This window comes from Amphiprion ocellaris, chromosome 9 (assembly GCF_022539595.1).
Source record: "Amphiprion ocellaris isolate individual 3 ecotype Okinawa chromosome 9, ASM2253959v1, whole genome shotgun sequence".
Taxonomy (NCBI): Eukaryota; Metazoa; Chordata; class Actinopteri; family Pomacentridae; genus Amphiprion; species Amphiprion ocellaris.
The window spans coordinates 7,413,917-7,428,230 of record NC_072774.1 but is presented as its reverse complement, the minus strand read 5'-3'; the positions used below and the strand labels follow the sequence as shown (position 1 = coordinate 7,428,230).

Sequence of the window (14,314 nt, the reverse complement as noted above, 5' to 3'; positions counted from 1 at the left end):
GGCTCAAAGCTGTTGAGCAACTAAGCTCGCTAAAAAACAGAACGCAGACTCAAACGGAAGAGCATCTAAGCTCACTAGAAAACAGAACACAGACTCAAAGCTGTAGAGCAACTAAGCTCACTAGAAAACAGAACACAGACTCAGCTGTAGAGTAACTAAGCTCACTAGAAAACAGAACACAGACTCAGCTGTAGAGTAACTAAGCACACTAGAAAACTGAACACTGACTCAAAGCTGTAGAGCAACTAAGATCACTAAAAAAAAAAACAGAGTCTCTGGTAACGTTAAACTACATCACTCTAAATACCTCAACCTGGCTCGTGCTGGAGACGGACAGCTGACTAGGGAAGGGAGTAACGGGCTGAGGGCTGAGCTGAAGGTAAAGGCAGCGACGGCAGAATGGAGTCCCGACTGAAGATGGCGAGTGGGTGGCGAGGATTCCGGTGTCTGCCTGGAACTGTAGTTGTAGGGGAGTCCAAAGAGATGGTTCGGCCACAGGAGCAGGTGAGGTTCCAACTGAAAGGGAGAAAACAGAATTACAAAAAAATCCAACTTTAGGTTTGGCTAGATTGAAAAAAACGCAGAACTGAGGATGTGCATTCACAATCCGGCGTCCAAGTGGTGACTGGCGTCTGAATATATGGAGGGGAGGTGGAAGGCTGATTGGCTCCGACACACCTGTTCCTGCTTTAGCTGACTGCCCCTGATTGTTCACCTGCCGCCGCTGCCACAACACTCAGGATACCTAAAAAGGAAAAAAACAAAAGGAGGGAGGAGCCCTAGCCAGAGCCTGCTGGAGCAGCCCTGACAGTACCCCCCCTCTACAGCAGGAGACAATTGATGGCTGCAGTAAATTTGGTGACACTACAGTATATAAGAGTGAAGTTATTGAATTTTATGACTAATAAAATAATAATAAAATAATAAAAATTCATTTTTTTCCCCTGCTGAGGGTCTGAGTGTTTCTGAGAACAAACCCGAGTTCAGCTCGAAGTTCTGCTCTGGATCTGTTCCACTGAGCACACAAACTAACACACAACACAGCAGTGGACGTGCTTCTATGTTGTGGGTTTTCTTAGTGAGACAATAAATAGTTTTCTGACTCGTTCTTAACCAGGCAGCCTGTGTTAAATTGTGATTATCCCCAGTTGACATGGGCATGATTCCTGAACAATCACCAGGTGTTAAACACCTGACAGGATGGCAGTGATCTATGTAGATGAAGCGGAATGTTTGTCGCGCTGATCAATAGCACAATGAGTAAAACGGTGGTCTCGTAATTTTATCGCTGGATTACGTGGTTTCGAATCCCCTCACAATACTTGAAAAATACGTGTTTTTTATTTCGGCCCGCACATTTATTTTTACTGTCTGTAGATGATATTTACATGGATACAGACTTTATTAAGTAGCGATGCCGACGTTTTTCGGCGAGGTCTTCTTTATCTGGTATCTTTATTTCACGTAAATTCAGGCCTGATCGTGACGAATCTGCGGACGAAACATCTGGAGACGGAAACTATCGCCAGTTAACCTGATCACCAGTTAAATTGGAACACCGCCACAGTCTGACTGCAGCGTCTTATTTTGAAGGGCGGAGCAACTCCTGAGTCTTCTGTCCCCAAACAGAAACCTGACAGACCAAACACCGGTGCGGGGGAAATCGGTGTTCTCTGGCCTCAGAGAAAGTTTCTCGTGTGGTTCTTCGCCAAATTGAGGACTTCAGGGAAACGGTACCACACTTCGCATTTACATTTGCTTCAGTTTTTTTGCTGTACAAACAAGCGAACGTCAGATTACGATCACAACAAATCAGTGCGTTTGTTGATGCTACTAGCTAGTTTTAGCTAGTTTTTAATGTAACGAAATGTTAGCAGGGTGCTTTTTACCTGATAAAAGTTCTGTACCTGAAGCTGTACTTTGTTATTATGAGTTTTTAGAAAGGAGAACAAGGGAGGGAACAGTGTGTCAACATGCTAGTCGGTTTTTAGCCTGAGGAAGAACTCACGAGTGGGACTGTCTTCTTATTAGCAGGCGTTGTTTAGTGAGGAGGCATCCCTTGTAGACTGAGCAGAGTGGATTCAACAACAATGAACACATCTCAGTGAAAAATCAGTTAAATGTCAAATAATTCAAAATTGCATTACCCCTTAATGTTTGCATTGTTTTTAAGTTGCATAAAAGGGTGTTGCCACTCATCAGCAACCAAAACAAACCTTTCAGACAGACCACATTGGAAATACAGGCCCCAAAAGTGGAGATTTGATGCAAACGATAGTGAAAGAAGTCCTCGGTACACCTGAGATTTCCAGTCAGCCTAATTGCATGGCTTTAAAAGCAGCTGTGAATACTGCAGCTACCTCAGTTGTGGACTTCTGTGCTGTGTCTGTCTGTATGTCTACATCATGGCTCCATATTGAAAAGAATTCTGATCGAGAGACTTCACAGATATGAAGACATACATAAAGGTTAGTGACCATGTTAGAAACAGTGGAAACACAAATGCAGCAGTAATCAGGAGGTAGCTTCAGTAGCTAATCAGTAGCTTCTAGACTGAGCACAAGAAACTGTTTTCATTATTAGATCAACTATCTGTTCCGTCATTGTTGTATTATGTGCAAAGATAAGTTACATACTTGACATATTTCCACTTGTTTTTATTATTTATGTCAGACTTTAGCAACAAAACTGAATACTCCTTGCAATAATCCACTTTATACACCAGAAAAAAAATCATGTGATTCTCTAAATGAAACTTTATTTGAGCTTTTGCTGAAAATAAAAATGTAGCAACAGCACTGATGGTGCTGGTTTGTCCTTAACACACAACTGTTTTGTTTCCAATGATTTCAGTGTGAAAACTGTGGATCTGTTCACAACAGCTCTGTTTGTTGTGCAGTAAAAGCATTTAGGATAATAAAGCTACGCACAGTCACAGTGACACATCAGAAGATGTAAAGATAAGACAGCTTGGATCCTGCTGCTGTGTAATGATACATACAGCTGTTTGGTAAAGTAACAGAAAAGAAGTCTGTTCAGTGCACACCAGAGTCTGAAAGCAGATTTCTTGAGTTATGTTAGCATGTAGGTACAGTTGTGATTATCAGTGACTTCATTTTCGCCCTCACAGGTTCAATCCAGCTGGAAGATGTTTGCCGTAGCTGCCAGAAACTTTGTGGAGGAGGTGGATCATGGAGGTTTACTGATCCCGGTGTCCAGCCTGAACGACTCGATTGCTCCTCTGACGGTGGTGGTGAAGCGCACGCGATTCTGGTTCTGGCAGAAGCACAAATATCTCCCCACTGATTTTAACCTCAGTGATCTACTAACAGGAGACACACCTATAAAGCCAGGTATACACTTAATCCCTCTGTACATTTTCTCTAATGACATGTAAATACAGCCGGGTTTCCAACTATGTGGACAGTGATGCACTTTTTGCAATTTTGAATCAGCACACCACTACAGTGAATCTGAAATGAAATAATCGAGATCTGATTTTAAGTGTAGATTTCCAGATTTGATTCAAGGGGTTTAAGAAAAATATTGAATTAACTGTTTAATAGTTACAGCAATATAGGTTCAACGGTGACTAAAAATAGCCTAATGTGTAGTTTTACAGACAGATGTGTTTTTCCCCCTTCTTGGTTCATCAGAAATCACAGATTAAAGATCTTGAGTTGATTCCAAGTGTTAAATTTGTATTTAACAATTTCTAAACACTTTATACAATACTCTTGACTCTTCAGCTACATCTCGATTGCTTCATTTTAAATCCATTGTGGTTGTTTATAGAGGCAAAAATTGTTCCGCTGCCCAAATATTTATGGATCCAACTGCATCTACAGCAATAAATGTTGTTGTAATTAATTCTTTTAAGATCATAGAAAACCTAAATGTTTCACTTTTCGCAGTTGTGGTCGACACAGACTTCATCAAATACACTGGGACATTCGGTGACAACATTCAAGGAGGCCTGGATGCAAGTTTCGTCCGTACCAGCGTCAACGTAGGGGGTAAAGACTCTTCAAAACTCCAGTTGTCCTTTGGAAGTTTGAAGAAAGAGGAGGTGGATGTGCAGAAGTTGCTGCGAGACTCCAAAGACAGGTTAGAATCAATGAATATGTTTTAAATGGAACGTAAACATTGTATATATATCGTCTGACATAAAGTCTGTTAAAGATTAAAACTAAAGATGTTAAACGGCAGAAGTGATCTTTGTCCAACCATAAAGTTTCAAGCAAAACAAGAGGCCCAGTTGTATATAAACACTCAAGAAAAGTTGCTGTAGGACTTCATACATTAAAGTTTTAAATCCAAACAATGAAACAATACTTCCTGAATTTCATATTTGCAGTATATTTCTATTTAAGGTTTTAATCATACTCCGACTTAAGAGTATTCCCAGTTAAATGCACCACTGGTTTTCTGTGAATTTCTTGCATTAGGCTCCTGGACATGTCCCACAGTCTGATCCAGCAGACGAAGGAGAAGCCCCGACAGCTTCTGGGGATTGTGAAGGAGCGTATTGTGACCACTCAGCCCTGTTCGGTCATAGAGGACGTCCAGCAAGGTGGACAGTGTGGAGGAAGTGTCACCATCTGTGGCCTCAAGAGCTCTAAGGTACAGTTTTAACACTGAAATACTCGTCTTTATGATTCCATTAGTGTTTCTATTTTAACTCTCTGAACTCCAAAACATGCCAGTGGGTTTGAAAGACATGTTTTCTTTTTAAATTTCCACAAATCACAGCATTTGTCAGAGCCAGAAACTGTAAAAACAGGAAGAAATGACCAATTATCAACCTTAAGAGGATTCTATAACTACTCAGCTGTGACTCATCTGGAAACATAACCAAGTTTAAGCTTACAATATTTAATCCAAATCAATGTATTCTACGTGTCTCTTTTAAAAATTGGCTATAAATCTAGTGTTTGCTCCAAACAGATTCTGTAAAAAACTAAAAATTTTGCGTTCCTCGTTGTGTTTGTGGAGCTAATAGTGACTCAGCTTCAACCAGCAGTCACATGACAAAAAATCTTCAATGTTCTCAGCTGAACTGCAGGCTGTGTGGTGTGTAAGCATGGAAACGAATTAAAAATGTAAATAGTAAAATATTTAAAGTACTAGTATGTAGCATCAGTATTTTTCCCCAGTATTCACAACATCTGTTGGCACTTTTTGTAAAACTAATATGTCAAAGAAACTCAAGTCTCATTTCTTGTTTTTCTGATTTTATGGTCTTATCACTGCACAAAAGAAAATTTTGAGTTGTCTCTCCTTCTATCCATAGTTGCACTGTTTCCATAGAAATGTAGGACGTTACATTAGTGACAAATGAATCCACATTGAGTAAAAACACCTGGAAACTGCTTGGGGTTCAAAGAGTTAATGTGATCATACAGAAGTTATTTTTCAGAATAAATCTTGTCTTTTCCTGTTTTAATCTGTATGAGAATTCAGCTTCTCCCTCTTATTCTAGGAGTATTTTTTTATGAAATAATTTCCGTTTTTGTTGTGCCTACATTCCAACAAATAGATTTTGGGATTTCCTCTAGTTATTGGTATGCAGCTTTTCCCAGAAGGAGTTTCAATTATGAATACAACTGTGAGCTGAATGTGTAAGTTGGAAAAAATAGAACAATATCTTGTCAAGTGGAATTTGTTCTAATTATACAACGAAATCTTATTTCTGCTGTTGGTGGAAAAATTTACTTTAGTCTCTTTTTCCTTAATATGGTTCCTCTTTGTGTTACAGTCAGTTGCTTGTGTGAACTGTTTGGTCCAGAGAGATGGAAGCTTTTGCTCTTTCCAAGGCTGAAATCAAAACTGGGATGAAAATGGTTTCTTAAGTTAAATTGTATTGTAGCCACACAGGACATTTTTTTTTACATCCTTTGGAATGACACAAGCCCACAAATTATTTAATATTATTGCCTTTGAGTTGCTTTATTATTTAAAAATTGCTAATAGTTGAGTTTTGTCTCGGTAAACTCTTTTACTGTTTCAGCTTTTACTAAAGGAGAATGGGAGCTTGAGTAAAGACAGTAACATCACCATGGAGATTCCTATCAACACCACCATTGCCTATGGCCTTATAGAGCTGGAGATCAAACATGATGGACACTACAGTAAGAAATCATTCACTGAATTCATTAACTCTATTACCTTTTGCTTATTTGACAAGAATAGCTGAATAAACTCAGTTAAAATTATTGATACTGCTATAAAACTTTGATTTACATAGACTTTTAGCTTGATCACTGGGTTTCTTCTGGCTGAAAATTACAGAAACAAGTAGTGAATTTTTTTTTTTTATGTATATATTTGTACTAAAAATACCATGCCCTAAAAGATGGAAAAAAATAATTTGATCATTTGGGATGGTATAGAAGGCACATTTTAACAATTTAAAGAGGGATGAGTCACTTTGGACAATGTATTTTTAGTAAAAAGGTTGAAAAAACAAACAAATAGGGCTCCAGACTGACTTTTTCACTGGTAGCACCGGTACAAACAGCATTCTTCTTTGGTCACACTTTCCACTTTGTCACAGCTGAAACATTTCACTAGCTGAACATCTGCCTATAATTAGACACTACAATTTACCGATGTTCCCTACATGCCCCACATTGCAGGGAGCGGTAGATGCTGTCAGGTGGCTGTGGTGCCCTCAGACAGGTGTGTTACCACAAATTACTTTGAAACGAGCACAATAGTCAGATTTTTCCAGATGTAGCCGTGCGTTTTTTTTTTTTTCTACATTGTTTATTATGAGCAAAATAACCTGCGCATGTAGGTGTGCTCCGTATTCACAAGAAGACCACATTTTTAAGTGTAAACCATACAAATGCGTACCACAACTTGAAATTTTTACTCGCACACTCTCAAAAAAAGGTCTCAAATACCTGGTCTGGAGTCTATAGTGAGGTCTTCACCCCTCAAAAAATGTTGACTTACAAAAATAACATCTCCATTGTAATGTTTTGTCACTTTATGTCATTTTCCAGCCAGAAGAAATCTATCAGTCAGATCTACTATCATTCAAAAACTGGAATGGGAATTAACTGTAGTTACTTTTCGTATGTGGGTGTTTAAAGTGCATTTTATTTTCCTTAGAGCTGTGTCTCATGTCAAACACCGATGGAGGTTTTGAAGTAGACGGGGCAGTTATGAAAGGATGCGTGAGTGTCTGCAGAGCTCCTGCACATTCTTCTGAAAATAACCACCTTCGACAAGGTAAATTACTGTTTTCTCCTCCTCCTCTTCTTTTCTCTGCAGTGAAAAAACACGTGACTTGAGATTGTTGTTGCTGATGACTCGTTCAGAAATGTATGTTAAGTCATAAAGGGCCTCTACAGATTGGAGGTTCTGTCCTGTCTTATCAGAATAATGTTAGAACACATTGTAAACATGCGCCTTGACCTAAATCCTAATGTCTGCGGTTTGTTGTTTAGTTTGTTATGCAAGTTGTTTAGCAGCACTCCAGATTAATTTTTTACATCGGGTTCCCTACTGGCCTAATTTGCACATAATGTTGGTGCACATTTTACTTCAACTTTTATGCAAAGTACATTGCAGACAGGCCAAAACAGGGAAAAAAACAGAAGCACAAGTGGGAAAAATAGATTTAAACATGTTAAATAAATTAAATCAGCATAATTAACACAAATGGATGCAAATACCATGATAAAAGCAGCAAAATTGCCATATCAAATTAAAGACAAAGAATAAGTCGGGAAAAAAAATAGAGTAAAACCAAAAATAAGAGTTTAAAAACAATAATAATAGTAAATATATAAATAAACTTTAAATGGAAAAAAAAATCATGACGTCTCAAAAAAGCAAATCTATAGAAATGTTTTAGAAGAAGATATATTAAGTGTGACCAGTGATCTTCTGCATTGTGTTGTTATGAAGACACTGCCAAGACTCTCCAAAATGTCACTTTTATTCTGAAAGTAACGTATAATCAAGAAAAAATGGCATGTAAGCTGGAGAATAGCACAAAATACTATTTTAAAAAACAGTAACTTTATTTGTACAGTGGAAGTTGTACGTGAAGTGTTTTACATCAAAAAAGACATTTAAATAAAATGAAAAACTAAAGAAATGGTGATAAAACATAGCAAAATAAAATACAAGGGAGACAATACAAGTATTAAATGAATGTAGCAAATTTTATGAAACTATATAAAATCAAGCCTAAAATGTAAATTTCAAGGTTTTGTCTTCTGGTGTGTTTAGTACCGATTGGTCAGCAGAGCAGTCATTATTACCAACCTGACGTCCCACATGATTTTACTCCGACATGGTTTCTGCATCAACAGTGTTTACAACTGCCGTATTAAATGAGACTGGATAATTCAGTGTGACAGCAGCAAATCCAAGTAAACACCATTACCAGAATTTAATAAAGTGTTTAAAGGACATTAAAATATCCAAAAAGACAAACTTTGTGATTGTCTCCAAAGAGGCGATGTCACGTAAAATGTGGGTGGAAAAACTAAATAATTGAAATTCACACATACAGACTTGGTAAATGTCAAATGCACCGGTGCAACCAATGAAAATGTTTAGTTGCACTTCACAGATTTGCGGTGTCACTCTGATTCCCAGTACAGAGATATTTCTGCTCTGATGGCGTTTAATCAGGATTAAACTTATTTAAAGTGAGTTTGTGGTAATTGTGTTGACACTGAAAGTCTTTATGTGGCAACAGCAGGCATCTGTGTGTTTGATAAGGTGTGGAAACAGTATTAATGAATAATTCAGAGTGCAATCATGCATTTGGAGCGAATAGACATAGCGTTTTAATTAGATTATACTTGCTAGAACAGTTTATTGTGGTATATTCCATGTTCATGCTGCCTGATTTTGTCATAGTTAACTCTCTGAACTTCAAGTAGCTTCTGGATTTTCTGCTTCTGTTACATTTTTACTCCCTGTGGGTTCATTTTTCACTGCAATATGAAGTCCTGCACATGTATGGAGATGGCATATCCATGGCTAGAAGTAGCGAGAACTCAAAAATAAAGTTGTAATACCACAATTCATAAAAAAACGAAAAATAAAAGTTGAATTCCTTTGATTATTTGTTCTACAAAAAATGTAAAAAGTAACCAACATGTACAAGGTGTTTCTAAGTGACCACAGGTGCTACCAACACTAGAAAAATAACTGGTGATTCTACATATGATAGATATTTTACTGCTTACATGTGGTTGTTTCCATACTTGTCTCCTCTCTGCTCAGTGTAAACACAGCCTGCAGTTCAGCTGAGAAGTCTTTGCATTTTTGTCACATTGTCTGTTGGTCATAGCTGAGTCAATAATGGCTTCACTTTTGACAATTTTTTGTTTTTTTACAGAATCTAGTTAGTGTAAAAGGGTTTTTTTGCTAATTTGTAAATGAGACACGTAGAATAAAGTGATTTTGATGAAATATCATAATTCTAAGCTTGACTTTGGTTAATTTTCCTAATGGAATGGCACATCATAAATGAGTAGTTCAAGGACTGTCAGACAATTTAAAATCTACCGGTTCTCTCAGTTTCTACAGTTTCTCACAGTGATAAATGAGGTAATTCTGTAAAGACAACATGCTTTTCAATGTTGTTTCTTGGGAAGTGATGACAAAATGTGTCCATTTTGTGTTTTTTGTTTTTTTTTAGAACTGGAACAACTCAGTGACAATTTCCAGCTGCTTTCAGCTCTCCCTGCATCTACCAGGTCGTCTCTGTTTGAGCAAATCACCAAACTTATGCAGGACCAAGCAGCCCTCAGTGCACTTCAGAATGTGGTTAGTGGAAGAAAGAGTTCTTAACCTTGCAGATGCACTAATATAATAAAGAGTTATGAGATCTTAAATCTGTCTTTCCATGTCTCAGCTGGACCACATGTGCCTGGGTAAGAAACCGAACATGAGTGATGTTACAACAGCGGAGTCTCAACAGCAGAGCATCCAAGTGATCCTGGATGTTCTGGAGCAGTGTGATCAGGTTGGGTCAGGCCAGTCCACATCTGTCCTCGCAGCCCTTCACCTCATTACCAGCGCCTTAGATGGTGAGAAAAGTTATTCTCTGCACCACCTTTCTTACTCAGTCTGTGAAATAAAATCATTTGGAGGTCAGGAGGAGAAATATGTGGCACTGTAGTGTTCCCTCTGCAGACACATTGTCCTGAAAACCTAATTTCCCGAAGCTCTTTTTCATTCTTTATCCGGGTCTTTCAGAGATGACAAACGACTGCCTGGCTGCATTGGGAACGTGCTGCAGCCCTGCAGTGTTACAGACGCTGGAGCTACTGGTGAGTAAAGTCTGTTTCAACAAAACAAATAACATGTTACATGGGTATTTTTTAAATGAACGTGTCATTAATGTTTCTCTCCCTCCTGTGCAGGTGCAGACTGTCTGTGGAGATGGAGAAGTGCCTCTGAGCAGCGCAGGTCTGACAGAGGACATCTATGAAAAGACTGAACATCTGTTTGCTCTCTCTAACGTGTCCCTGAAGAGAGACGGGGACGTGGTGAAGACGGAAATAAACCAGCAGCCAGGACATCTTCCTCTGGTCCTGTGCATCGCTGTCAGGGGCCTCGCCTCATTGGCCCACAGCGTTTGAACTGAAGACAACTTCACATCCAGCAGAAACTTGAAATGCCACACAGGTACGAGGTAAACGGGACCACACAGATAAAATGCTATCTGTGTTTTTAATTCTTTTTTTAAGCTGCAGTATGTCTTGTTTTGGTTTTTTTAAAAGTGGGATTTTAATGTTTTTTAGTACATGTACTGGTGCTGCAAAAAACAACAGAGCATTTTCAACCTAATGTCTACTTCTTGTTGAGATTATTTGGACTAGGAAAAAATATAGCACAACTTCTCATTCTAAAAAACGTAACAATCAGGGTCCCTCCTAAATTCATTATTGCTAAATTGTATACATATAAATATCTTATTTAACAAAATTTTGTATGAGTTTTGTCAATCAGTTTTGAATTTGGATAAAATAAGCATATTGAATGAACTTCTGATTTTCTAAATAAAAAATTTTAAAAATTGGATTATATGGGCAACATCAATATACAGACTAATCTGTATACCTGGTAATATTTGGATTTTTAGTCTAATATTGCTGTTAAGCATTTTTTTGAGGGAAAAAAAAGTCTAAATTGTCTGATTTCAGCTGCATAAATTTGAATATTTTATTATCCATCATAAGCTTTGGAAAACACTGATTGACATTTTTCTACATTTTCTAGATCAAAAAACTAATTATTTATTCAAGAAACGGTAAAACAATAGTTGCAGCCCTACCTGCAAGACATGCAGGTGCCTTGTGTCTCAGAAAAGCATCAAATGTAATTGTTTTTAATGAATTAACATACCTCGCACTTTGTAACAAACTAATTTTTTAATTAAGGGTCTGGTGTAATGTCTAAGCCAGGGGTGTCAAACTCATGTTAGTTCAGGGGCCACATTCAGCCAAATTTGAGCTCCAGTGAACCGGACCAGTAAAATCAGAGCATAATAACCTATAAATAACCACAACTCCAATTTTTTCCCCTTTGTTTTAGTTCAAAAAAGTATATTCTGAAAATGTTCACATTTAATGAATTATCTTTTTACAAAACATTATGAAAACCCTGAAATTTCTCAACAAAAACAAGTTCAATTTCAACAGTATTATGCGTGTTTAACATTTACATGTGCATTACAACTGACAGATCACAGTTTATCTGCGAAGGAACAAAACATTTAGTCACAGCTATCTGGAACTGAACCATATAGGATTTTACTTTATGATCAAAACAACCTGTCAAGATTTAGAAATTATTTATAATTTACAGTTTTACAAATTTACAATTTACAGTTAATGTCTTCTCTGTAATTTTTACACTTTGCAAAGACGTCCCGCAGGCCAAAATGGACCATCTGTCGGGCCGGTTTTGGCCCACAGGACGCATGTTTGACACCCCTGGACTAAGTCCTGAAGGCCAACACAACTGTAAAGCTGTAGGATTTGTTCTACTTTATTGTTTGGGGCTTTTATTAACTGGTCATATCAGTTTTATGTTACTATTAAATAAAGCTATCATCAATTTTAGAAACTGTAATGTTGCATCCCCAATTGAAGCACTTCACATCTCTATAGAGATGAGCTCTCTGCAGGGTTTAATGTTCCAACTACAAACCTCATTCTGAAGTTGAACAAATTAGTTTATGAATATTTGAATTTTTGTTGCCATTGGTTTTATTGTGCCTCAGTTAGCAATGTTAATATTTGGAAACTCTTTCAACTTAAGTTGTATTTTTATTTCTGTGGTGCAAAATGAAAGAAATAATGTACAAAAACCACCTTTGATCGTTGCAACATTTTTTTTGTTCTCTGCTGAAAGAAAACAAAATCCGAAGCCGATCGTTAGAAAACACGTTATTTATTTGACATCTGAAAATACATCTTATCTGAAATCTTGTAAAATATACCTTTTTTTTATATGTAAATACCAACTTTATCTTAAAACTGTTAAGTTTTAGTATTATCACATCAAAAGGGATGGTTCACTGAGATGCAGTACCCTGGTCGAGAGTCCTGTGGAAAGTTTTTCGTTCAGACACAAACACAGCACCAAATTAACCGGTCTAACAGTCAGAAACGGTTACATGATCCAAATGTCCGACAAACAATCAGCATAATCAATGTCTCTTGTGCTTGACTGAGAGAAATAATGGGTAAACACTACAGTATTACTTTTTTTCTCCCTGTACAACAGTTTTCTGTTCATGAGGTTGAGGTTAAGAAGACGTAGGGGCATAAATGTTGCCTTCAGGAAGACAAATATGACACCAATCTACATGAATGACAACAAGTTTGTAGTGATGAAATGAGATGAAGTACTGGACACATATGCACTGTAAACTGTAACACTGAGGTATCGTCCTTTTCAATGAGCAAGCCCTCATTTTCTCAGAATAAATACAATTTACCATCATACATACAGATGTAAAATTAAAACAGGACATGGTAAAAGACGGCGTTTGCTTTTCAGAACAATCTGACACGGAGGGCCAGCGTTTTCTTCCAATGTGTTTGAATAGAAAATATTCTTTAAAAAATATTCGCCAATAAATACGTACACTTCCCGTGTGTTGCGAGTTGCATAGTGTGCTAGAAAGGAATCTGGCAATTCAGATCAAGGTGACTCTGATGCAGCTTTGTGCGAGACCCAATTCACACAGGGCCGATGTCCAACAGTCTGTCAGTGTGCAGCTCAGTGTTGAATCCCCTTTCATCCCGGGCCTGGCAGCTCCAACAGCGGTGTCTGTCCAGTAGGGGGTAAAACATCAGTAGACCCAGCTGACTGGAACCCACTGTGGCTCGATGAATAATCGCTCCACCGTCTCCTGCAGCTTGTCAAAGGCCTTGTCCAGATTGTCATTGACAATTGTCAGATCAAAGTAGTGGCTGTACGCCCGGTGGATCCTGGCACTCTCATCCACAGTTTTCTTTAAATCGTTCTCCTGTTACAGACAAGGCATTCAGCCCATTAGTTTCATTAAAGCAACAGTTATTCATGAGTTATGACCACTTAAAACTCCCATCATCATTTATATTCGTCAACAGAAGTCTACATACACTTGTAAAAACTGCATATTATGGTAATCTTGAGTTTCCAGTGACCATTACAACTCAGACTTTTGTATGATGCAATCACTGAAATGTGTTTTTGTCACAAAAAACAATCATTTCTTTCATAGATTTATGATAGGTCTTTGGGAAATCTGACAAAATCTGCTGCTGGGTCAAAAATATACATACAGCAACTTTGAAATATTAGTTTAGGTGATGTAGAATTCTGTATTAAGTTTTCTTAGTGCCATGATCCAAATTTTTCGTGAATGATAATTGACTACAGCTGGCGACTCTTCAGTCAATTTAAATAGGTCCCATTTGAGACACTCATCAGACTGAAACAGAACCAAAATTCATGATTGTTTTTTGTGACAAAGACGCACGGGTTTCAATGATTCCATCAGAGACTAGAAAAGCACTTAGAGTTGTAGTACTCCGCCAAGGCTGCTCATTTCACTAAATCGTCATAGTTTAGACATACTAAACCATGACGTTTTTGGTCACATTTTGGACCACATACTAAACCATGACGTTTTTGGTCACATTTTGGACGACATACTAAACTATGACGTTTTGGTCATATTTTGGATGACATACTTTGACGTTTTAGTGAAATTTTGGATGACATACTAAGCTATGACGTTTTTTCCACATTTTGGACGACGTATAAAACTATGACGTTT

General features: G+C 37.7%; 2 protein-coding genes across 6 annotated transcripts in view; one reads left to right on the top strand and one right to left on the bottom strand.

The window, feature by feature from the left end:
* Positions 1–1,576: 1,576 nt before the first annotated feature.
* On the top strand, positions 1,577–12,355 carry gsdmeb (gasdermin Eb). Of its 2 annotated transcripts, none has more exons than XM_023299452.3 (10): positions 1,577–1,733; positions 3,131–3,353; positions 3,915–4,107; positions 4,449–4,623; positions 6,011–6,131; positions 7,120–7,239; positions 9,674–9,801; positions 9,890–10,064; positions 10,234–10,307; positions 10,401–12,355. In XM_023299452.3, the coding sequence occupies exons 2-10, from the start codon at positions 3,149–3,151 to the stop codon at positions 10,617–10,619; spliced, it is 1,410 nt and encodes a 469-aa protein (XP_023155220.1). In that variant the 5' UTR covers positions 1,577–1,733; positions 3,131–3,148; the 3' UTR covers positions 10,620–12,355. The 2 variants fall into 2 exon arrangements, with proteins under 2 accessions (XP_023155220.1, XP_054869578.1); XM_055013603.1 differs by lacking the exon at positions 1,577–1,733 and adding an exon at positions 2,334–2,468.
* Positions 12,356–12,418: 63 nt separating this feature from the next.
* pals2a (protein associated with LIN7 2, MAGUK p55 family member a) overlaps positions 12,419–14,314 on the bottom strand; it is a 19,526-nt gene continuing 17,630 nt past the window's right edge. For all 4 annotated transcript variants that reach the window (XM_055013598.1, XM_055013600.1, XM_055013599.1 and 1 more), the window contains one exon: positions 12,419–13,519. In XM_055013598.1, the coding sequence (XP_054869573.1) occupies positions 13,343–13,519 (177 nt within the window). In that variant the 3' untranslated portion in view covers positions 12,419–13,342. The remainder of the gene's footprint in view (positions 13,520–14,314) is intronic.